Genomic DNA, 25,865 nt, shown 5'->3' with positions numbered 1-25,865 from the left:
TGAATTAATACAAAATTGTAAGATTTTAATTCAATGATTGTAATTTAAAATTCTGAATCACTTATACAAATAATACAAAATTTTTATACAAAACTGTAGTGAAATCTTCCACTATTTTTTAATGTTATATTGATTAAAAAATACAACTAAATGTAAGATAAGTGTTTCAGATTTTGTTAATGTCACTAGTTTTTGAGCGCCTAGAAGCTTATAACTAGAATGTATAAATAACATAAATGTATTGAAATATTCAAGAACCACTGTTAACAGTTGATTCCCATACTGCACTAAATAGTTTCATAAGAAGAAGAATTTATGTACTGGGTAGTTATCGCCCAAGCACGAGTGCGCTAATTGGCGCGTTCCGTCATCGGCTGACAATGGAGCAGGTTTTTTCGGCTTCGTCACTCAAAGGTTAGACGGCTATATTTGCACCATTTGGAAAGACCAGATTTAAATGCAGCGTCGCGTAAACCTGCCGCCACATGCTGACTGAGCAAAGTGCTCAAGCGCGCCGGATATGAATCCATCCCACACCACAGGAGCCAGCGGAGAATCGCCTTCGTTAGCATCATTAGCGCAAGGACGATGATGTGATAAGGCCAACGCACGGTTGGGTTTTTCTTGCATCTTCCTCAGTCTGCTCTAGCTAATATCATTCTATTCTGAATTCCTAAAAGATTTATTCACCGAACGGAAAACACATTTTCATCTCCTACGCTTTCGTGTGAAAAACATATTACTTTTAGTTTGGCTCATCGCATTATTTATATCGATTTTTAGGAGACTTTTGATCTTTGGCAAGTTTGTCACCTTTTCTCAGGCACTAAAACAATAATCATACTCGGTCTTGATGATACAAATCAGTAAAGTCAAATGACCGTCACGAAAAATCGTCATGTTATTCGTATGAATGGATAAACGCTTATAACGTGGCTCTATATTTATGGATTTTTTATCTAAATATTAGCGGAAAATACCCAGCTTTGCCCGGGTGTTGCAAATGTCACATACTGAACTATTTGCAGCACCCCACTCTAGATCAATTTCCGTGCTATTGTTTTGCTTTATGTGTAGGGACATAAACGGGAACCTTCTTACAAACGAGCGTGAGGTGATCCAAAGGTGGCGGCAGCACTACGAAGAGCACCTGAATGACGATATGGCAGACAACGGTGGCGGTATGGTAATGAACCTAGAAGCACGCGCGCAGGACATGCGACTTCCGGCTCCGAATCTCCAGGAAATCCAGGAGGAGATCGGGCGGCTGAAAAACAACAAAGCCCCTGGAGTTGACCAACTACCAGGAGAGCTGTTTAAACACAGTGGCGAGGCACTGGCTAGAGCGCTGCACTGGGTGATTACCAAGGTTTGGGAGGATGAGGTTCTGTCGCAGGAGTGGATGGAAGGTGTCGTTTGTCCCATCTACAAAAAGGGCGATAAGCTGGATTGTAGCAACTACCGCGCAATCACATTGCTGAACGCCGCCTACAAGGTACTCTCCCAAATTTTATGCCGCCGACTAACACCAATTGTAAGAGAGTTCGTGGGGCAGTACCAGGCGGGATTTATGGGTGAACGCTCTACCACAGACCAGGTGTTCGCCATACGTCAGGTATTGCAGAAATGCTGCGAATACAACGCCCACACATCATCTATTTATCGACTTCAAAGCCGCATATGATAAAATCGATCGGGACCAGCTATGGCAGCTAATGCACGAAAACGGATTTCCGGATAAACTGATACGGTTGATCAAGGCGACGATGGATCGGGTGATGTGCGTAGTTCGAGTTTCAGGGGCATTCTCGAGTTCCCTCGAAACGCGTAGAGGGTTACGGCAAGGTGATGGTCTTTCGTGTCTGCTATTCAACATCGCTTTGGAGGGAGTAATACGAAGGGCAGGGATTGACACGAGTGGTACGATTTTCACGAAGTCCGTCCAGTTATTTGGTTTCGCCGACGACATTGATATCATGGCACGTAACTTTGAGAGGATGGAGGAAGCCTACATCAGACTGAAAAGCGAAGCTAAACGGATTGGACTAGTCATCAACACGTCGAAGACGAAGTACATGCTGGAAGAGGCTCGAGAGAGGTCAATGTAAGCCACCCACCACGAGTTTCTATCGGTGGTGCCGAAATCGAGGTGGTTGAAGAATTCGTGTACTTGGGCTCACTGGTGACCGCCGATAACGATACCAGCAGAGAAATTCGGAGGCGCATAGTGGCTGGAAATCGCACGTACTTTGGACTCCGCAAGACGCTCCGATCGAATAGAGTTCGCTGCCGTACCAAACTGACTATCTACAAAACGCTTATAAGACCGGTAGTTCTATACGGACACGATGCTCGTGGAGGACCAACGTGCACTGGGAGTTTTTGAAAGGAAAGTGTTGCGTACTATCTATGGTGGAGTGCAGATGGCGGACGGTACGTGGAGGAGGCGAATGAACCACGAGTTGCATCAGCTGTTGGGAGAACCATCCATCGTTCACACCGCGAAAATCGGGAGACTGTGGTGGGCCGGGCACGTAGCCAGAATGTCGGACAGTAATCCGGTGAAAATGGTTCTCGACAACGATCCGACGGGAACAAGAAGGCGAGGTGCACAGCGGGCAAGGTGGATCGATCAGGTGGAGGACGATTTGCGGACCTTCCGCAGACTGCGTGGTTGGCGAAGTGCAGCCATGGACCGAGCTGAATGGAGAAGACTTTTATGTGCAGCACAGGCCACTCCGGCCTTAGTCTGATAATAAATAAATTGTTTTGCTTTCCTAGACAGCTGACCCAAAATTGTATTCAAATGATTTTTTTTACATTTCCCCGTTAAGTTCACCAACTGTTTATATCTACAAACCTTGCGGATCCCAAAACGAATCGATTAGGGAAAAATCTTTCAAATCGGTCCACCCGTTCGTGACTTAAATCGTCAGGAAGGATACCTAAATTCATTTTTGTTTATATAGAAGATTATTTAAAGCATGAGGTTAGACTTTCGCTTGTACACCGACATAATGAATGAATTTTTCTTAATAATGCTGGTTTGGTGCGTTAATGAATGGGTTCCTTCACAAATTGCGTAACGGCGAGTTTGGCAATTTTGATCCCTTACCCTTGCACTAAGGGGAAAAGGGTGGCCATTATTCAGAAAAATTACTATCTCCAATTTGTCTAATTTATATATCATATGGAAGTGTATGTTCAAAATATTCAAGTTGAAATCGTCGCACAAATCATAGAAAATAGGCGCTCTGTTATCGTCTCTAGTTTCGCCCCATGCAATACCATGTGCATTCATATCACCCAGTATTATAACAGTTTCACTGTTGGTATAAAGAGGTCGATAATTGCCATCATAGGATTTGCTATACCCTTTCAGGTCCACGGGGTCATATAAGACCCCAACAGAAAAATTGATGTATAAAATCACACAAAAGTAAACACTGTCTTCAGCAAATTTGCTTAAAATTAACTCCCCTATCAGGAAAAAAATATCAGGCATGGGCGATCATGCCCTTACGGCAACCTAGAACGTCATGAATACGGTGTAGTTATGAACAAGAAAATATTTGGTATATTGGCAGCGGATTGTACTGTTTCAAAATAAGATTTTTATTCAAACGTATCCGTAGAGTTACCGTGATATACAATAAACTATGTTTAATCTTCCTTGGACATCGTAGGCCATCCAAACTATCCTTGAGTTCAGGATATGAAATCTACAGCTGCAAAAAAGCTTTTTTTGTAACTCAAAGTTTATTTGAGTATTCAACCATGTTCGTTACATCTTATGGAAGATGAGAAAAACACCGCAAGGTAGTTCTGGGATATTCTGGGCTATCCAAACTATTCTTGAGTTCGGGACTTGAGATCTACAGCTACGTTGAAGCTTTTTTCGCTACTCAAAGCTTCGATATGCATTCAATTATATCTATTACAGGTCAACGAATATCGTAAAACAGTTTTGAGATATTCTGGGTCATCCAAACTGTCCTTGAGTTTGAGACTTGAGATCTACAGCTGTAAGAAAATCTTTTTTCAATACTTGAAGCTTCAATATGCATTCAATTATATCCATTACACCTCCTGGGAGGTCAACGGATATCGTAAGACAGTTTTGAGATATTCTGGGTCATCCAAACTGTCCTTGAGTTCGGGACTTCAGATCTACAGTTAGTAAGAAGCTATTTTTGGTACTCAAAGCTTCAATATGCATTCATTTTTACTCATTACATCTCCTGGGAGGTCAACGGATATCGTAAGATCGTTCTGTGTATTCTGAGTTATCCAAACTATTCTTGAAATCGGGACATGAGATCTACAGCTGTAAGAAAATCTTGTTTCAATACTTTAGGCTTCAATGTGCATTAAATTATATCCATTACACCTCCTGGGAGGTTAACGGATATCGTAAGAAAGTTTTGAGCTATTCTGAGTAATTGAACTTGAAATCTATAGCTGTGAAAGTAGATCTTTCGTCACTCAAAGTATCTAATCTTTGTATTATGCTCATGGATTACAGCTCCTGGAAGGTCATTATATATCGTAAGATAGTATTAATATAGTCTATATCATTCTACATCTACTAAACTTTTCAGGACTACAGCTGCTTTGAAGGCTTTTTCCGTTGCTCAAAGTTTTGTTATGTATCCAACAATATGCATTACAACTCCTTTAAGACCAAAAGATATTGTGAGATAGCTTTAAAATATCAAGCTATTCTTATACCGGGACTTGTGATCAACAGTTGTGGTTGCAGCGTTTTTTTGCTTCTCAAAGTTTTGATATGTGATAAACGATTTCCATTACATCTCCTGGAAGTTATAGTCATCGTATATACCTGCTGGTTGTTTGGATATACTGGTCACCACCAAAACTAATCTTAAGTTCGGGACTTCATATCTATTGCTACTAAAAAGCTTAAATTTTCTATATGTATTCAACCATGAGTATTACATCTCCTGGAAGGTCATCAGACACCGGAAGACAGTTTTGGAATTTTCTAGGTCATCTAAACTGTCTTTTAGCACAGAACCTACGATCATAAGCTTTCAAAGTAGCGTTTCTTGTCACACAATATCTCGAAATATGTTCGAACCTGTTCATCACATCTATTGGAAGATTAAAAATACCACTAGGTTGTTCTGGAACAGTCTGACTAATCCAAACTGTCCTTGAGTTCTTGAATTGCGATCAACAGTTGACAGAAGTTTTTTTTTTTCAAGTTTGTTTATTTGGTAGGCTCAGGCGTGTATAACACTTTACGGAGCCATGGTTCTTTGTGATATATACAATCAATATCATTTAATTTTTCAGTTAGTAAGAGAGGGGTAGAAGCCAGCGTACTCGTGGTGACTCGAGGTTAGTTTACAATGTTTAAGGATGGACAGGGCTAAGGATTTGGGATCAGGGAATTTCAGCTTCTCATCCGGGTGGCGTGTCGTCGTGCTCGAGGAATGGTTCGACTGGGAGCATCTTCCGGATGGGAGAGCTATGGTGCTCTACGGAACAGAAAGCAGAGACTAAACACAAAAAAAAACTTTGAAGAAAGAAAAAAACTATTAGATTTTGATATCAGAAGCACAAAGAAAACTATAAATGGCCTGCATATAGACCACATCACGATCTCCCAAAACACCTCGAACTTCCCTGAAGGGTTGTTTACCTCGGGCCACTAGGGTATCCAATAATTGCTCTCTGGAGGCGTCATTTTCCGAGCAGGACCAAACTACGTGATCGATGTCATCATAACCGGCTCCGCACCTACATAAGTTGCTATCGACAAGGTTTATTCTGTACAGATGTGCGTTTAGTGAATAGTGATTAGACATAAGTCTCGACATCATGCGAATGAAGCCTCGACTTAAGTCCTCACCTCTGAACCACGCTCGCCCAGAAACTTTTGGAACTATAGGAAATAGCCACCGTCCAAGTTCGTTGTGTGTCCAATTATTTTGCCAACTTTGAAGAGTACTCTGACGGACTAATGGAAAAACTCGTTGCTCGAGAATTGTCTATCATATACCTCACCTTCCTGTGCGCCCACCTTTGCCAGCGAGTCTGCCTTCTCATTGCCGTAGGTAATCTTGAATGATCTTTCGAACAAAACATGCATCTGCTCTCTTATGTTTGTAAGAAAGTAAGATGCGTGCTTAACAGGTTTCATCGACCGGAGTGCCTCGATAGAACTAAGACTATCCGAGAAGATGAAATAATGGTCTACAGGCTGATTGGAAATTATCCCCAAAGCGAAGTTAATTGCTGCCAGCTCAGCAACATAAACCGAACACGGATCCTGAAGTTTTTGGAAGGTGGTTGAAGTCACATTGAAAACACCGAAGCCAGTGGATCCGTTGATGCGAGAACCATCAGTGAAATATCTGTTGTTGCAATTGACATGTTCATATTTTTCAGAAAAAGTGAGGAATAGTTATTTGTCGAAGATGATCTGGTATTCCTTGAATAGCATGTTTCATGGACTGATCGTATACAATTGAGGAACTGTCGTTGGTGAAGTGAACTCGAGGTGGATTATAACACGGAAGACAAAGATCTGATGATATGTAGTTGAGATAAACTCTCAGGAATCTTGAACGACATGCTAGTTCAAGCATATTATCGAAGTTATGTAAGACAAGTGTGTTACTTGTCCCACATTTGATGAGTATTCTAAGTGAGAGCTCCCAGTAACGGTGCTTTGAAGGAGTGACTCCAGCAAGCACCTCCAGGCTCATGTTATGCGTTGAATGCATGCAGCCAAGGGCAATACGCAAACAACGATACTGAATTCGTTCCAATTTGATCAGGTGGCAATCAGCTGCTGAGAGGAAGCAGAAGGAGCCATACTCTAAAACAGAGAGAATAGTCGTTCTATAGAGTTTGATGAGGTCTTCCGGGTGAGCACCCCACCATGTTCCGGAGATAGAACGTAGAAAATTGATCCTTTTCCGGCATTTTTGTATCAAATACTCAATGTGGAGTTTCCAGGTACATTTGGAATCAAACACGACCCCAAGGTATTTAGAAGATAAAGATTGGTTGATGTCATCATTCAACAGCTTGAGTTTCAGTTAAGCAGGATACCGCTTCTTAGTAAACACAACCAACTGAGTTTTTTGCGGTGAAAACTCGATCCCTAGATGTCTGGCCCAAACAGTCAGATTATCCAGGGTACTTTGCAATGGTCCTTGCAAGACAGCTGCACATGGACCTCTTAGAGAGACCACGGCATCATCTGCAAGTTGTCTGAGCGTGCATTGTCCTTCCAAACAATTGTCAATATCTTTGACATAGAAATTATAAAGCAAGGGACTTAAACATGAACCTTGGGAAAGGCCCATGTAACTATTTCTGGAAGTTGTCAGAGTGCCGAGTGTGAAGTTCATTTGTTTTTCTGACAGCAAATTGTACAAGAAATTATTTAAAAATACGGGTGGCCCGATACTGTGAAGATTGTCTGACAGTACTTCATTGGTAACTGACTCAAAAGCGCCCTTAATATCAAAGAATACTGAAGCCAATTGCTCCTTGTGCGCAAAAAGCCAGTTGTATATCTGAAGAAAGCAACGCTAGACAATCGTTTGTTCCTTTACCTTTACGAAATCCAAACTGAGTATTTGACAGTAATGCATTTTGCTCGACCCAATGGTCGATTCTAAAAAGGATCATTTTCTCCAATAATTTTCTCATGCATGATAGCATGGCAATCGGTCGGTATGAATTGTGATTAGACGCTGGTTTCCCAGGCTTTTGAATAGCTATTACTTTGACCTGTCGCCATTCAGGTGGCACAATGTTGTACTCCATGAAACAGTTGTACAGGTCAAGTAATCGTCTTTTTGCGATATCTGGGAGGTTTTTCAGAAGATTGAATTTATTGTTATCGCATCCCGGAGCAGAGTTATTCGATGAAAGAAGAGACATAGAAAGTTCCAGCATTGTGAATGGTCCACCCAAAGAACCGGGATCAGTGACTGATTCTCGAAATAGCGGTTCTGCTGGTACGGAATCTGGACAGACCTTTTTGCGAAGTTGAATATCCATCGATTGGAGTATTCTTCACTCTCGTTGGTGGAAGTGCGGTTCCGCATGTTGCGGGCCGTTTTCCAAAGAGTTGTCATTGAGGTTTCTCGCGATAGTCCCTCGACAAAACGTCGCCAGTAGCTACGTTTTTTAGCCTTGAGAAGATTTTTGAGCTTTCTTTCAAGCCTTAAATACTCTTCGAACCTTCGAACCTAAAAACCTTCCGTGTTTACGGAAAGCCTTGAAGGCATCAGATTTCTCAGAATACAACTTAGTACATTCATCATCCCAACCAGGAGTGGCTGGTCTTCTGATGACGGATGTACTTGGAACGCGTCGTTTTTGAGCATCTAGTGCGCTTTTTTTAATTAATTCGGTAAGAAATTGATATTCATCCAGCGGTGGAAGAACATCAGTTGATTCAATACCAATATTTACCGCCGATGCAAATTTTTGCCAGTCAATGTTCTTCGTGAGGTCGAAAGGAACATTAACTGGCTCAGATTGTTGATAGCTACTTTTAATTGTGGTAACTATCGGCATATGGTCACTACCGTGGGGATCTTGGATAACCTTCCACGTGCAATCTAACGATAGTGAATTTGAACATAAAGACAGATCAATACGGCTTTGTTGACCATTTGGTCCTATTCGAGTTACTTCACCAGTGTTCAAAATATTCAAATTGAAATCGTCACACAAATCATAGAAAATAGGCGCTCTATAATCGTCATACGTTTCGCCCCATCCAATACCATGTGTGTTCATATCACCCAATATCAATACTGGAGATGATAGGAGGGAGACTGCGCTCCAAAGATGTCGACGATTAAAAGAGGCATTTGGAGGAATGTACACTGGAACTATGCAAAGATCTTTATTCTTCACATTTACTTGGCATGCGACGATTTCTAAGCCGGGAACAGTCGGAATGGGAATTCTGTAGAAGGAGTAGCATTTTTTGATCCCCAAAAGAACGCCACCATAATGATCATCCCGATCTTGGCGAAAAATGTTAAAATCGTGGAAGTTGATTTCATCTTCAGAAGAGAGCCATGTTTCACAGAGTGCAAATATGTCGCAATCGGAATTGCGAATCAAAAACTTGAACACGTCTAACTTATTTTTAAGACTATGACAGTTCCACTGCAGCACAGTGATTGTATCTTGTGTAATAGCCGTATTATCCATCGAAAGATACAATTCCTGCAAGAAGGGGCCATGAAACAGTCAATTGCTTCAGATAACTTTCCACTGTTGGTATAAAGAGGTCAATGATTGGCCTCAATGAATTCGGAATATTGAAAAAAAATCAAAAAACGGTCCACAAGGTCCTTAAAGGAGATCAATCCTCGCTTGGACGGAGTACTTTTTTGGGAAGAACGAATTGTAGTTTTTCTTTCATTGATTCTCCTAGCCGGATGTTTCTTGGAAACATCGGTTTTGGGCAATGGTGGGAATGTCTTGCTGCAAGATGGATCCAAAGGAGCAGTGAAGACAGGTTGCTTCGGGATTTTAAATAATCCCCCATTGCCTTCAGATTTGGGCAAGCTCTTATGGATGACTTCTGATTTCTTACGGCGCGATCCCGGGAAAGACGGTTGCTTCCTCTTTTCGGGCACGTGTACCTCCGTAGAATCATCCATATCAGCTGTGTCAGAGTCCAATTCGTCTATGCATATGGAATCATAATAATCACTTACTTGAACGATAGCTGAAATAGCAGCCTTTGCAGTGGTATCGGCGGATGTGTCTTGCGCTTTAACCATTTCCGCATAAGTCTGCTTGGAGCGCTGTACCAACGAGCGCTTCACTTTTTGGGTGCGCTTTCTGTACACCGGGCAATCTTGCAAACCATGGGCAGGAGCCATACCGCAATAAGCACATTTTGTGGCTTGTTGCTGGCAGGATTCCTCCCGATGTCTTTCGAAACATTTACCACAACGTGGTTTGTTGCCACAAACTCGGCAGTGTGACCAAGTTGTTTGCAATTGGTACAATTAAATACCCTTGGTACAAAAGACGCACCGGAAACAACATATTCTCTAAATCGACAAATTTTGGGAGAATCGAACCGGCAAACGTCACCCGAAGCGAGCCTGACTTAGAATATACCTTTTGCCATCTACCATGGTTGCTGAGTGCAATTCCTTGCAATCCAGAATATCCACGGTAGACTCCATTGCGTTCTTTAAGCGGCCTTTTCCCGCAAGTACATCCTTGCAAGTCAAGCTCGCTGCGTTGATCACACCTTCGATTTCGACCTCCCGCGAGGGACATAAACTAAATATTCTGCATTGTACGCCTTGTCTTTAGCAATTTCGTTCGCCACCTGATATGTAGGTGCGGTGATTCGTAACTTGTTCCTGTTGATCTGACTAAAATCAAGCTTCGTAAAACGACGCGTCAAATCTCGCTTAATGCCGAGAAAGTCTAGACTTTTCACTTTCTGCCGAAAGTAAACAACCCAAGGCCCAGGCGAAGCCGCATGGTACAATCGTGTGCGGACATCTTTCAGAGGACTACCGCCCCCCATAGTCTCTGCCTCCATTCTCACCTCGCAAGGTGGAAGGACTATTAATTCTTATACTAACTTAGAACTAATAGCAAATTAGAAAAAAAATATAAAAAAAACTAATTTAATGTATTATAATTAATCCCACTCTGTATCAGAGAGATGGGAGAACAATAAAACAATGCCTTCCACTTATCTGCGCTGCTGCTGTAGGTACCAGCAGAAACAATAGCCTGCAACAGAAGTTTTTTTCGTTACACATCATTTTGATACGTGATCAATCACACCCACTATATCTCCTAGAAGTATAACATACATCGTCAGATAGTTTAGATGTTCTGGGTCATCTAAACTATTCTTGAGGCGCAATCAACAGTTGTAGCAGTGGATTTTTTCACTACTCAAACTTTTGATACGTATTCAACTATATCCATTACTGGAAATCTACAGACATCGTAAAATAATTTTGGATATATAAATCTACAGTTGCTAAACAATACTTTCTCGAAGTTGCTATATGCATGTGATTATTACAGTTAAATATATGAGAGCATTGAGTGACAGGAAACTCAAATAACCATTAGCACTATATTTCGCCTTCTCGGCAAATATAAAGCAATTATAGAGCCAGTATGAAGCATGTTTGCACTGCGACAGCGCTATAGTCGCGATACATGGCTTTTTCAAACACTTACGGTTAGCTGGGAAATCTAATGCTGTGGTTGTAGATCACAAGTTCTGAACTTAAACTTGATTTGGATGACCCAGGATATCCCAAAGCCATCTGACCATGTTTCTTGATCTTCAGGAATATTTTATGGATATAGTTAAATACATATCCAAGCTTGGAGTCTCTTCTTCTTCTTCTTGTTGGCATTACATCCCCACACTGGGACAGAGCCGCCTCGCAGCTTAGTGTTCATTAAGCACTTCCACAGTTATTAACTGCCAGGTTTCTAAGCCAGGTCACCATTTTTGCATTCGTATTACCATGAGGCTAGCACGATGATACTTGTATGCCCAGGGAAATCGAGACAATGCGCGTTTTACCACACGGCTAAGGAGGGCCCCCAGCTTGGAGTGACTAAAAAAAGCTAGCATGGTAACTGTAGATCGCAAGTTCTGGACTCAAGGATAGTTTGGATGATCTAGCACATCCCAAAAAAATATTTTTCAACTTGTTTTGTCGTTTCTCCATTATTAATCACGAAAACAAATAGTATCTATCAAATTTACTGGGTAATACCGCTTAGAAAAATTTGGACCTGAAAGGGTTTTAAATAATTTCAAAATACGATCAACTTGGTCCTTAAAGGATATCAATCCTCGCTTGGACGAGATGCTTTTCTTGGAAGTGCGAGTAGCAGTTTCTGTTCAGAGTGATTCCTTGACTGATATTTCTTTGTAACAGTTTTAGGCAATGAATCAGGCAATGTAATCAGTTTTAGGCAATAAAAAAAGGGTTCAAGGGTTGAAAAAGGTTAAATATTCACATAATATATCTTATATATCTTCTCTATATACATAAAAATGAATTTCTGTCTGTCTGAACCTTATAGACTCAGAAACTACTGAACCGATCGGCGTGGAAATTTGTATGCAGGGGTTTTTGGGTCCGGGGAAGGTTCTTAAGATGGTTCGAGACTCCTACCCGCTTTGGAAAGGGGGGGTCCCTTACAAATGAAACAGAAACTTCTACATAACTGGAGAACTAATCAGAGAATAAATCAATTTCAGGCAAAACGAAGTTCGTCGGGTCTGCTAGTGTTGCATAAAGACAGTTTTCATTGAAAAAATATGTTTGTGCCCATAGTGCCTTGGTAGCATGTCTTGTAAATTTTTTTTTCTTTGTTTGATCGTAACGCACGGCGTTCCACAGCGTCACGTAATTCGCAATAGCCCCTAATAGTCACTATTATAGTGATGATTCTGAATGTTCAGTAGCCGTCGAGCATGTATGTGCAGTGCGAAGTGGAGCGTGTTCGGGTCCTCGCGAAAATGATGAAGTCAATACCAAATTTTCAAAACGACTTATCTGCTTTTGTAAACAAAGATTCAAGCGTCGATTTGACAAATCTAATAACACTCCCACGTTGGGGCGAAAAGAAACTTCCGAGCATCTTGAAAGGAGTCTTCTGACCCTTTTTTAGTTCTTCATTAGAGTATTTTTTTTAAATATTTGATTAAATTTATCACTGCCGAGCTTCCGAGCCTCTTAAAAGGAAGCTTCTGAGCATCTTTAAAGGACACTTCTCAGCCTCTTGAAAGAAGAATTCCGAGCTTCTTGAGAGGAGGCTTCCTCATTGCAACAAAATATTTTAAATAGTTTTCGTCTGGAGGTGTGTTATTTCCCTAGAAATGTCAGAAAAATGTTTTTTTTTAATTATTAATTCCCATAAAAATTTAGTACAATTACCATTCGCTTTCCAGGACTTCCTTTAGAAGTGGAAAGAATTTTTCGTGAAAATTCATTATAACTTGCTAGCAAATTTAATAATAAAAATCTCGGTTGTATTCAGAAAAAAATCTGAAGAGTTCCAGAAATATATTCCATGGAGATTCCAGATGCAAATCAGGAGTTTTTTTTTTTGGTAAAATCCAGTAAAAAAAAAGCATGTGGAACAAACAAACAATTGAACACTGAAATTGCTATAAATCCTGTTGGTCCTAGAGTTAGGCATCTATGTTTCGTCTCTTCAATTGAGAGCACTTGATCATAAATTGCCGTAAATTTATAATAAACCTATTCTTCTTTTGCATCTCCTCTCGCACTAATCCGATCTATAATGCTTCACAAAAGAGTATTTTTTTCTTGACAATCACAATCCAAGATAAACAGTGCTAATTCAATAATCCACCCAAAAAAAAGCACACAAATGCGCCGTTCATTAATCATTCAAAGTGAATCTCATTATCGAGGTTTTGTTTTGCTCTCCTACGCCGCACGTTCCATCCAATCCATCAACCGGCAATGTATGTTTGAATTTATGATCTCATAATTTTAGCAAACAGCCGAAAACCTGACCCACAATTGAGTCGTGAGTCATGACACGGTTCACATATCGTTGAGATAAGCTCGACCGTGCGCAACATTCAGCGGCCATGAGCGGGAGCGACGAAAATTATTCGATACTCACACCCAATCAATATTGATCGTTATCGGCGCTTTTCTCAATCACCGACCGAAACTCATTATGAAATCATCACCACTGGATGGCAGACGGTAGGTATAGCGAAATAAAGCTCATTAATGCCAAAGGAATATCTATTAATAGTTGATGATCATAGTTCAGGACAGCAGTGGGAAATGGAGACCAATGTTTTCAATCAACTGTTCTGCAGAGATAAGAATTTACTCTAGAATCGAACAATATTCTGAATACAGATACCTATACTAATGCAATAATGGACGTATCATTTCGACGTTTTCTGCCTGACACGCAGAAGGTCGTGGAATCAATCCCAGGCCCGTGTAAATCCCCTGCCTTTGTATCTTATTATACATATACCTATTTCTTATATTTTAGCATCCAATAAAACTGTGAATTAATTCCAAACTGTTTTTTTCTTAGTACTGCTAGAATTGAGAAAGTTTCTAAACTACAAATGCGACAAAAGAAATCTATTCGCCACAACATTCCTTGGGATTAGTTACCAAGATTTCAACTGCTCTTAAATCTCCAGAATCTCTTAAGAATGTTTAGAAATACTATCAGGAAACACAGCTTTTATTAAAAAAAAATAGTTTCAAGAATTTCAGGACTTTTACCTTTAAATCTCGTAAAAACCCTTTAAAGGTCATGGTTCGCTTCACAGAATAGAACGTAAGATAGTAACTTTTTAGAATGTCAGTGATATTTTCAAAGTTTCTATTTCGTTTCTGATTAGCTACGTGACACACAAATGCATACATTGTAACTTTCCTGAGAAACTTCGCCGATAACAGGCGCGAAAGTCCTTAAAAAATATTAACAATTATGCAGTTAATTGTTAATATTTTGTAGCAATGTTTCAACTGTGGAATGTGTTGGGGTGCTATTTAAAAGAATTGCATTTTCAGTTTAATGATTTATTTTTATCGAATCCTTGAGACCTGTCGAAATCTTGGTTTTCTTTTGATTTTTTTAATTTCCGATGTGACCTTCGTTATTGATTTTCATTTTTTTTTATCTCTCTCTTTCTCTTTTCAGTGATAATAGCCTTAATGGTCAGAGTGGATGGTTTAAAAGCGACCTCGCTAATATTCGGTCGCGGACCTGCCACTTCGAGCACCTCAACCACCAGCACAACGATGGCGGCCCCATCGACCGCCAGCACAACCTCCACCACCGAGGAGGCATCAGCAGAGGTGGAAGAGGTTAGTGACCTTAAGGAAAATCACCATTTGTTATTTTATTTATTTTCGCGTCGCATCATAAAGGTTGGTTAGCATAATTTTCGGGCATTAATCTGCGGTGTAAAATTACGACAATCTATCGTTGGAAGTTTCAACACCTGATTTGCTCACTGGTCGGTGACCGACCGATAACTGTGTCAGTAGTGCCATATGTCTAGCCGCTCAGCTACCGTCCAAAGCTATTATTTCCCTAATTGGCCAACGGTCGGAATGAGTCGCGTTGGGAAATGTGGCCCATATTTTTCCTTTCGATTTTTACACACTTCTTTACCACGAGCACTTGGTTCGCGCACGATTGTATGTCATTGCAGTTGATTGGCCCATTCTCAATCCATTCGACCGGCAACGATGACAGCAACGAAGCCAAGTACCTTCATATGCGGCATGTTTTTTCGTTGTTTTCAGACGCGCATATCTCATTCCGGTAACAATAATTCATGTGATGCACTGTGTCAACATCATGATTATTGTTGAACTATGATATTGGATTTCTGATCAGTTAATTTACTGACTCGAGCATAAAAAGCATTCAATTTTTTGATCACTGGATGGGGTTTTGCCAAAATGTAATCATTATCAAGTTTCAAAGGATGAAATTTCATACGCTTTCGTAGACAAGTCCAATGTAATCATAACTAAACACATCATAATAAAAATAAGCCCTCGAATTTTTTACAAAACTTTTTTTTTATTAATAGGTTGGCAAAAAAAATCTTAGTTCCGACACCGTGTGCTGGAAGTTTTCCAACGTCTACCTCCTTGTTTGTCTATATGATCAAATCTGCCGTCTCCGTCGGCAAATCAACGTTGCCACTCGGCACGATCGCGGTTAGATTTTTTCTACCGACGATGACGGCTGAGATTGCGGCGGCCGGTCGGTGATAGTTGCAGGTCGATCGGTGAATGCAGTTCGCTAAAAGTTATGTAAAACTCGCAAGACTTTCAAATGGCTGCGATTTACACCTGCAATTACACCTCCACTATATTGTGGAGCACATTCGTTAGCTGGCCCGACCGTTCGATGATTAATCGGTGCGGCGAGGTAGTTAGGATTCTTGAAGAAACTATTCTCGCCTTCGTCTAATTGTCCAGCCAATTTCCATCAAGCCCAGGTTACTCAAAAAATAACTAATATCTATCAAGGAAATGTATTTTCAATTAATATTCCAAAAATCACATAAAATAAAAATGACTGAGATGAGTTTGTACTATTCCATTTATTTTCACAACATTATTTGAGCAAATATGCGTAATATTCCTACCTCAATTTTCGTCTTCACGTGTTTTGTGCTCTGACTTACACGGATCTCGAGTGTGAGCCACTGAAGATGATCTTCCAGTTCGTCGTTCGTCAGGGAATCCTCTGAGAATTCTTTCGGAGATTGCTTCGGAAATTCGGAGATTCCTGCGGGAATCCATTTGGAAATTCATCCGTTATACCTCTAATTCCTATAGAAACTCGGAAATTTCTTCGGAGATACCGTCGAACACTTTCTCCGGGATTTTCGTCGGAGATTCTTCCAGGAATTCCGTCGGAAATTCCTCCGTGAATTCCATCAAAGAATCCGTCGGAGATTGCTTCGAGGAATTTCTTAAAAGATTTTCTCGGGAATTCTTTCGGAGATCACTTTGAAAATTCCTCCCGAAGAATCCTTCGGATTCCTCCGGGAGATTCCATCGAAAATTGCTTCATAAATTCCATCGGAGAATTCTCCGGGAATTCCGTCGGAGGTTGCTTCAGGAATTTTGTTGGAGACTCCTAAAGGGGTTCCGTCGGGAATTCCTCTGGAAAGTCTAACAAAGTTTCCATGGGAATTCTTTCAGAGATTTCGTCAGGAATTGCTTCCGTTATCCGGTCGGAGATTCTTCCAGGAATCCGATCGTAAATTCCTCCAATCGTAGAATCCTCCAAGAATTCCGTTGGACATTCCTCTGGAGATACCTTTGGGAATTCCATCAGAAGGTATTTATGAAAATTCTTCGGGAATTCCATTCCGTCGCAGAATCCCCCAGGAAGTTCAACAAAGTTTCCATGGAAATTCCGTCAGAGATCCGTCAAAGAATTTCGTAAGAGATTCCTCCAGGTATCGAAGGGAGGATTCTGTCAAAGAATCCTCTGAATTTTTTATTGAAGATTCCTCAAGCAATTTCATTGGAAATTTCTTCTGGAATTCCATCAGAAATTTCTCTGTAATTTTTTTTGGAGATTGCTTGAGAATTCCTTCCGAGAAGGCGCCGGAAATTCCATCTGAGATTCCTCCAGGAATTCCGTCAGAGATTCCTCTGGAGATTCCTTCGGATTTAGTCAGAGACCTTCCAGAAATTCCGTCGGAGATTCCTCTGGGAATCCGGACGGTGATTCCTACGGGAGTTTTGTCGGAAAAGTCTTCGGACAAATCGAAAAAAATCCTTCAAGAATTCCGTAGGAGATTGGGAATCCCGCCAGAGTATCCGGTCGAGAATTCTGTCGCAGAGTCCTACGTATTTTTTTCCAAGAATGCCATCAGAGGTTTCTCTGAGGATTTCTTCAGAGAATGCTTCGGAGGTCGAAGCGCTCTCCAGAAATTCCTTCGAAAATTGCATCTGGAATTCCGTCATAAACTCATTCGGGAAACCATTTTTTTTCAGAGATTCCTTAAACGAGGTAAGACGAACTGACATCGTTCGAAACATTTCTAGACCAACATTTGAAAAGGGCGTAACAGCCAAAATTTATTCCTTCTGATTCTTTGTCTCCATACATAGCTTTATATGTAGACGGAGAATCAGAAGGAATAAATTTTTTCTGTTACGCCCTTTTCAAATGTTGGTCTAGATTTGACATAGTAATGACTGGTGGAAATGGACAGGTTTAAAATTACAAATGTAAAAATAAAAAATCAGTTGTAACAGTGTCTCAATGGACAATAATCGTTGTAGGGCTGATGATCTGCATCAAAACGAGTTATGTTATTTCAATTACAAAATTGCGTTTGCAGAATGGAACATGATGACAGTATAGAACAATCTATATTAACAAGCCTAAGGGAATGGAAAAGAATATATCTATCAACCCAACCAGTAGATGGTTACAGATTTACTAGCTGTATGTACTATAATACCCGAACGCCAGACCATCTTCTCCTTTTTAGTTAATTAAGTACGATGGTTTATGGGCCACTCCCATAGGGGACCATCGACCGTGTTTAAGGGGGAATGATGGTTGGCAACACACCACTACATAAAGCCGTATTTTTGAATGAGTGTTTGTGATATGGGCCGGTATTGCACTAACACAATCACAATTTTCTGAAGGACGGAAAAGACAGACGATACACCGCCGGTGGTGAATCATTCAGAAAGCTGTTTTCTTTGTCCAACTTTTCTTGAGCCTTAAATGTGCCCGATCGTTGAGACCCTCTGAGGACGAAGGTTCCTTTTTTCCCAATTGTGTATGGAAGACAGGTAGCTAACTTAAATTGCGCCTGTGAAGGATGCTACTAGTAACGGCTTAGTAAAATAATTGACAGTTACCCAAGTACAACCGTCGGCCAGTGATGGAACAGTGTGGAGGGGGTTTATTATCACTGGTAAAGCGACCAATTTTCCTCAATCCAAGCGTGTCCAATTAACGAGCTGCCCGGTTGGTTTCGGAGCCAACCTCCCCAGTAGAAAAAAATCTACAACAAACTAAGACGTAAAACGTTAAATATTCTACATTAAATATTCTCAACCAGTTCCACTTCACCGGGACCTTGAGAAAATCAGGCGTATACAATTTTATGGCCTGCAGTGTTTATTGAAACATTTCGTGTAGTCGAATAGAACAGCGGAGCTTTTATCCCATTTTTATTAAGCTTTCAGCTTACTAATACTAGCGTACATATTGCTTTCACTGTTTGCCTATCTCTTCGCTTCTACAGTTCTACAACTTCCCTTCGGGGGCCTTCGAACACTTTTCTTTGAAAAAAAAAATTCTTCTTAAATTTTGTCTCTGGGGGGTTGGGGGTTTTATGTCCAAAACCACCCCCGTGGCTACAGTTCACATTCACCGTCCAGAAGAAACACATTCTTTTCACTGGGCAAACCATGATTTCGATGAAGGGATGAGTTGATCGATAACTAAACAATACCTCTCCCCCACACTCTTCTCTTTTCCACTATCGTCGTCTCCTTAAGATAAATAATGTGTGTTCCAAATTTGGTTGAAATCAGCCATGGGGTTCAGAAATTACACTGATTTCTCGCGAAACATATGATTACGGCTTATAAACCAAAACCATGATTTTTGTTTTTCTGTCATGAACGATTGCTTTGTAAATTATTCTTCATGCTAGTTAAAACTCCGTACTTGATATCTCTTAAGAAACACATTAATTGCTATTTTGAGTGAACGTCAACCATTTGCACCGTTGTGGTTTTTAAGTCCTTTGTTGGCGCCCTTAACTACCATGCGGAATGTTTGCTTTGGGTTTTAGGCCGTTCACTTTATATTGTTTATTTAGAAAAACTAGCTTCAAGTTATTTTAAAATGCATATTCTTACTAGGTTTTCGATATATCGCATAGCAGAACTGCTCTGGCTAACAAATCTAAACAAATCCGATGGTGTTAGTAGCTTTGAGCAAACGGCTTAAAAATCAGACGTGTTGCCGGAGATGCGAGTAAATGGCGGGATTTTTGTTTTAGCTGAAATTTTGTAGATTTCGAATGGTTTTTCAATTAATCTTGATCTGCTGTTATAATATAACCATTTACGTACAGTATTTACATGGTTTTGGCAATAAAATGAGTTTCTACTTCAATAAATGAATTAAATTAGTCATAGAAAATTTGAACCTCATTTTTCTCGGTTCAGCTTTGTTGGTTTTTCGGCCCTAATCATATGTTGCTCGAGATTTGATCGATAACTTATCAATGCTCACCCCGCCCTACACCCTCCCTTGTGGCCAAAGAGCATCCCTAACCACCCTATCATCACAGAGAAACAGACATCTCACTTAGAACAAAATGCAATCAAAATCATCGTCACGAAAACATTCTCGCCCAATACTAAATGCACTGTAGATGGACAAGCAGCAATCAAGTGGCGGTAGTGAGCAAACGTCAAACACAAGCATAACCATAACTCCATTATTATTGACGACGATCTTCAGCTACTGATCCGTCTTAAAAATGTGAGGCGAAGGCAATACCAAAGAACTCGCGATCCCGCGTTGAAAGTTATTTGGCGAGATTTGCAAAATGAAATTAAAAAACGTTTCGCTATTCTGAGAAATACCAACTTTGAGAATAATGTCGCGAAGTTGGATCCCAGTTCGAAACCCTTTTGGAAATTAACGAAAATTCTTAAAAAACCTCAAAAGCCAATTCCAGCGCTTAAAGAAGGAAATAAAATTTTATTAACAAATGGCGAAAAGGCTCAAAAACTTGCTCAGCAGTTCGAGAGTGCCCATAATTTTAGTCTAGGTTTCACTAGTCCAATTGAGGATCAGGTTACACGGAGCTTCGAAGACATTCTCAATCAAGAGAATGTTTTTGACCCTTCGTTGGGAACTTATTTGGATGAAGTGAAATCTATTACTAGAAAATTTAAAAATATGAAAGCTCCGGGTGATGATGGTATTTTCTACACGCTTATCTTATTAAAACTTTCTGAGAGCTCTTTATCCTTTTTGGTTAATTTATTTAACAAATGTTTTCAATTGGCATACTTTTCAGATAAATGGAAAAACGCCAAAGTTGTTCCAATTTTGAAGCTGGACAAAATCCAGCTGAGGCTTCTAGTTATCCTTAATCAGTTTGCTTTCTTCAATAAGCAAACTGTTTGAAAAGATTATTTTAAATAGAATGATGGTTCATATTAATGACAATTCTATTTTGCTGATGAGCAATTTGGTTTTCGCCATGGGCATTCAACCACTCATCAGTTATTAAGAGTTACGAACTTAATTCGGCTCAACAAATCTGAAGGATATTCGACTGGAGTTGCTCTTCTTGATATAGAGAAAGCATTTGACAGTGTTTGGCATGAAGGTTTGATTGTAAAATTGATGAATTTTAATTTTCCTCTGTACATTATTAAACTGATCCAAAATTATTTATCAGATCGCTCACTGCAGGTAAACTATCAGAATTCTAAATCTGATAGATTACCTGTAAGGGCTGATGTCCCCAAGGCAGCATACTGGGGCCCATATTGTATAACATTTTTACTTCTGACTTACCTGATTTACCACCAGGGTGTCAAAAATCTTTGTTTGCAGATGACACAGGTCTCTCAGCCAAAGGGCGTAGCCTTCGTGTCATTTGTAGTAGATTGCAACAAAGTTTGGATATTTTCTCCACTTACTTGCAAAAATGGAAAATTTCCCCGAATGCTTCCAAAACTCAGCTTATAATTTTCCCACATAAGCCGAGAGCTTCTTATTTGAAACCTTCTAGCAGACATATTGTCACTATGAATGGGGTTCCAATTAATTGGTCTAGCGAAGCTAAATATTTAGGACTTCTGCTAGATCAAAAATTAACTTTTAAAAATCACATTGAAGGCCTTCAAGCCAAATGTAACAAATATATTAAGTGTCTATATCCACTTATAAACAGAAAATCAAAACTTTGTCTTAAGAACAAACTTTTGATTTACAAACAAATTTTTAGACCTGCCATGTTGTATGCTGTGCCAATATGGACTAGTTGCTGCAATATCAGAAAGAAGGCACTTCAGAGGATTCAAAATAAAATTCTGAAAATGATTCTGAAGTTGCCTCCGTGGTATAGTACCAATGAACTTCATAGAATTTCTAATATTGAGACATTGCAACAAATGTCCAACAAAATAATTTCCAATTTTAGACAAAAATCGTTGCAATCTTCTATTGCAACGATTAACTCTTAAAACCCTTAGTATAAATTAGGTTAAGATTAGTTTAAGTTGAAAACATTGTAATTCCTACATGGTTCAATTCAACCAGAGGAAAAATTCTAACAGCCAGAGGCAATTAAAATGTATTAATAATAACTAAAAATATAACATAGCAAATAAGGATGATAGTGTTAAGAAAACACGGAACACCTAGTCTAAGAGATGAATGCATGTATTAGATAATTAGCAAATAAAAAAATAAAAAAAACAAGCATAACCGGTGGAAGCGCCACCGGTGACCGATAATTAAAAAGATAAACGATGGAACATGTGGAGAGTGAGACGTATGTTTCTCTGTGCTATCGTCGTCTCCTTAAAATAAAAATGTGTGTTCCAAATTGTTCCAAATTTAGTTGAAATCGGTCAACGGGTTTAAAAATTATGCTGGAACATACATACAAACATTGAGTTTCATATAAATAGACAGATAGAAGTTATCAGAACTTGTTATTATATAACAGTTTTTTTAGAACAGAAGTTATACGCTAAGAGAAGAATGAATTCTGTCATCAAAAGAAAAAGTAGAATCATGAAAAAAAATTTCACAGCGAGGTATGGAATGCAACTTTTAAAATAATTTTCAAAATTTCAAAATAAAATTTATTTATAAATAATTTATAGCATGAGGTTAGAATTTTTATTATCTACATTATACATATATTAATTTAATTGTTAATGACAATGAAGTTTTTTCTTGAAATGATTCCGGAGATGGTACTACTTTTAATCTTAATTGAATTTCTAATCCCGCCTAATAAATCATTTTCAAAAAAATCTCTGTTTGTAATTTTTAAAATTATTTTCAATTCCATTGGCTATACCTTGCCGTGTTAAATTTCAGTGATTCAACTTTTCCTTTGATGACAGCGTTCATCCACTTCTCCTCGCGTATTATAAAACATGTACCATTAGTAGTTAACACTTATGTATTTACGGTTCCCTTGGGGAAGTGGCCATTTTTCGTGCAATCTTGGAACCCATCTTGCCACATGTCAAACTTCATGATTTTGCAAAACAAGTACACTGGAGTACATTTCGTATATATATATTCTGAAATTGAAATACGCAAATTATTTATCAAATTTTGTTGAGAATTGAACTCAGAATAACTGATTTGTAGCCGCTTGTCTTACTGGTTGCGTCACTTTGAACTTTGAAACTTACATAACAAATTGCACATCATTTGCCGGCATAGCTGAATAAAGTTTGGGTAATGGCTGCAGTAAGGTTGCATTAAGGCAGCACAAACAATTAAATCACCTTCTACTTAACAATCGATTATCTGTCCAAATTAGTGATTATTTACATTCAGTTTGGGCGTGATACAGTTGAAATCCAAATAGTCTCGGAGCAGTGAATGTTTTATTATGTCACATTTAAACATTTAAAAAATAAAATGAGCTTTATTAACATTATCTCAGTCCATTCTGAATCCAAAATTAAACTTCAAATTTTCGAAATAGGTTTGCGTTTTTTTCATGGCTGCATCTATTATTACCAGGATAAGTTCATCGATGCAAGGAGATAGATAAGCCTTTACGAATTTTATACAAATGAATGGAATTAGATTCATATTGCATTCTATTGGCATATTATGAGGTATCTTTGGATACGTTAGAGACAAATATTCAAGGTGGTCTTCGGAGCTTTTATGAATGTCAGTGATTACATTTAAATGATTTTCATGCTATCTCACAGCTCTTGAAATTAATATATAATAATAATTTCGATATACAACATTCAATGGATTGCTGTTCAAAGGAAAACATTCAAACAGCTGATTTAGCGCTTGTTAAACCAAAAATAGTCTTCTCCAGCTGAAAAACTAGCTCAGTAGTTTGCTGGGGTGTGCTGAAATATTTGGTAAAATCTTGAAGTTTGACGTGTCGCAAGATGGATTCCAAGATCCAATCCAAAATCATTATCAATGTAAGGCTAGTGTGGCGGTGTACCAATTTTGGTCAACCCTGAAAAATGCATATTTTCCAATAAATATCAATCTGTTGGAATAAAGGATAAAGAATATATCTCCTGTAAAACTCTCGAAAGTTGCTTTATTTTTCGAGTTATGCGAGAAACTGACCAAATTAGGAACATGGCCGAAACTGGTACAGTTACCGTACTTGTTTTGTAAAATCATGAAGTTTGACATATCGCAGCATGGGTTTAAAGATGGAACGTAAAATGGCCACTTCCCCAAGGGAACAGGCCCTAGAAGTACCCCGAGGGTGGCCAATACGATCGAAAATCGCCGAAATGTACTCCTGTGTACTTGTTTTGCAAAATCATGAAGTTTGACATGCCGCAAGATGGGTTCCAAGATTGAACGATAAGTGACCACTTCTCCAAGGAAATCAGACCCTGGAAGAGCCGGAGGGTAGCCAATTCGATCGAAAATCGCTGAATTGTATTCCAGTATACTTGTTTTGCAAAATCATGAAGTTTGACATGTCGCAAGATGGATTTCGAAGCCGATCTGCAAGTGACCAATTCTTCCTGGAGGGAGGTTACCCTATACTCTAGTAAATCCGTTAGAAACCGGCTGAGCTGCATAATTTTAAATTTTGAGGTTTGCCAGAAAATAGGGGATGGGGACGTACGTGTTAAAATATCAAAAATTGTAACAAAATTTCGTCTATTTTGAACAAAAAGTTGCAATGATATGGAAATGCTAATATCATCTTCCAAACTTAGACGTACATGTTCATGATAGAATTAGAGGCGAAAGTATAGAATTGATAGTTCCGTTAGGATACGGCAGGCATGAAGAATGTTTTTATAGAAGTCGATTTGAAAGCGAGCGGAGGGCAATATTTGTAATGGCACATATCAAAAATACAATACAAAAAGTTACTAAAAAATGTTTACAATTGAACAAAAATATCACTCGATGTGTCACATGATGAAATTAACTAAAATTATTACAAATTATGTTATTGAAAACAACAAAGTTATCACTGGTTCTGTTTCAAGTATTGTTATTCGTATTCATTGTGTTATAATCATGTTATGACGATCATGGAATTTTCTTTTCTTCGTCCGGGACAGAGAATTTACAACAAAATTGTTGCAGATATTGATATTTGTAACACATATTGATATAATTGTGACATTATTTTGTTATGAATATCTGGTCTGGAAACTTGTAAATATAATGTCTTGTGAGTCAGTTACAACTGTGTCGTAATGAATTGCTTCAAAAGTAATTAACTTGTTATTTATATGAGAAACCTCCTGAGTCAGTTTCTACAATGAGGGGCCATCCACAAAGTACGTCACGCCTCTAGGGGGGAGGGGGGTTCTGACCAGCGTTACGATGCATACAAAAATTTTAAATTTTAATTTTATGGATCTTTCCTGAAAGAATGTTTAAAGCGCCAGACTATGTCTGAAACTCGATTATGCATATGCACAACATGTGATAGATTTAGTTCGGAAAAGGTATTGGAGGGTAACCACTCCCTTCGGTGGGGTTTGATCCCACCAAACCACTACGCTAGATAGGTGCTTTCCCTACTACACGCAAAAAAAGCGTTCCCGAATTCGTGAACCAGCAAAAATACACCGTGATTTAATTCATGGATTTGGGAACACCAGTCACGTTTTCCAGAACGTTCCAGAAAACGTGACTTTGTTCCCGAATCTGTGGCTGTTGTTCACGAAAAAATACACCGTGAACTTGTTAGTTCACGAATTCATGAACGCTTTTCTTGCGTGTAAGCTACGAAGGACCTCTTTCGTCCTCCGCGGCTTAACGTGGACTGATGAGGTTGTGCCAGTTGGTCGTCAGATTCCAACGCTACTTCATCAAGCGCCGTTGCTGATGAAGCAAGCGTGTAGGAGCCGGACAATACTAAATACTCATCCTACTTGATTGGCATTATACAAGAATACCAATTGCGAATTGAGTTTGTCTCAACATTTACAAGTGAGGACAATGTTGTTGTTTTACATTCCCTGAAGGTTATATTAGTTCGGATAGTAAAATTCACCTTAAAATATTTTTATCAAGTGTGCATATGTCTT

General features: G+C 39.2%; 1 protein-coding gene across 3 annotated transcripts in view; it reads left to right on the top strand.

The window, feature by feature from the left end:
• LOC134210334 (cell surface glycoprotein 1-like) overlaps positions 1–25,865 on the top strand; it is a 233,538-nt gene that overhangs the window by 144,606 nt on the left and 63,067 nt on the right. For all 3 annotated transcript variants that reach the window (XM_062686383.1, XM_062686381.1, XM_062686382.1), the window contains exon 4: positions 14,731–14,897. In XM_062686383.1, the coding sequence (XP_062542367.1) occupies positions 14,731–14,897 (167 nt within the window). The remainder of the gene's footprint in view (positions 1–14,730; positions 14,898–25,865) is intronic.

Source organism: Armigeres subalbatus, chromosome 2 (genome assembly GCF_024139115.2).
Source record: "Armigeres subalbatus isolate Guangzhou_Male chromosome 2, GZ_Asu_2, whole genome shotgun sequence".
Taxonomy (NCBI): domain Eukaryota; kingdom Metazoa; phylum Arthropoda; class Insecta; order Diptera; family Culicidae; genus Armigeres; species Armigeres subalbatus.
Note: the sequence above shows the minus strand (reverse complement) of the source record. Positions and strands in the feature narration are given on the sequence as shown.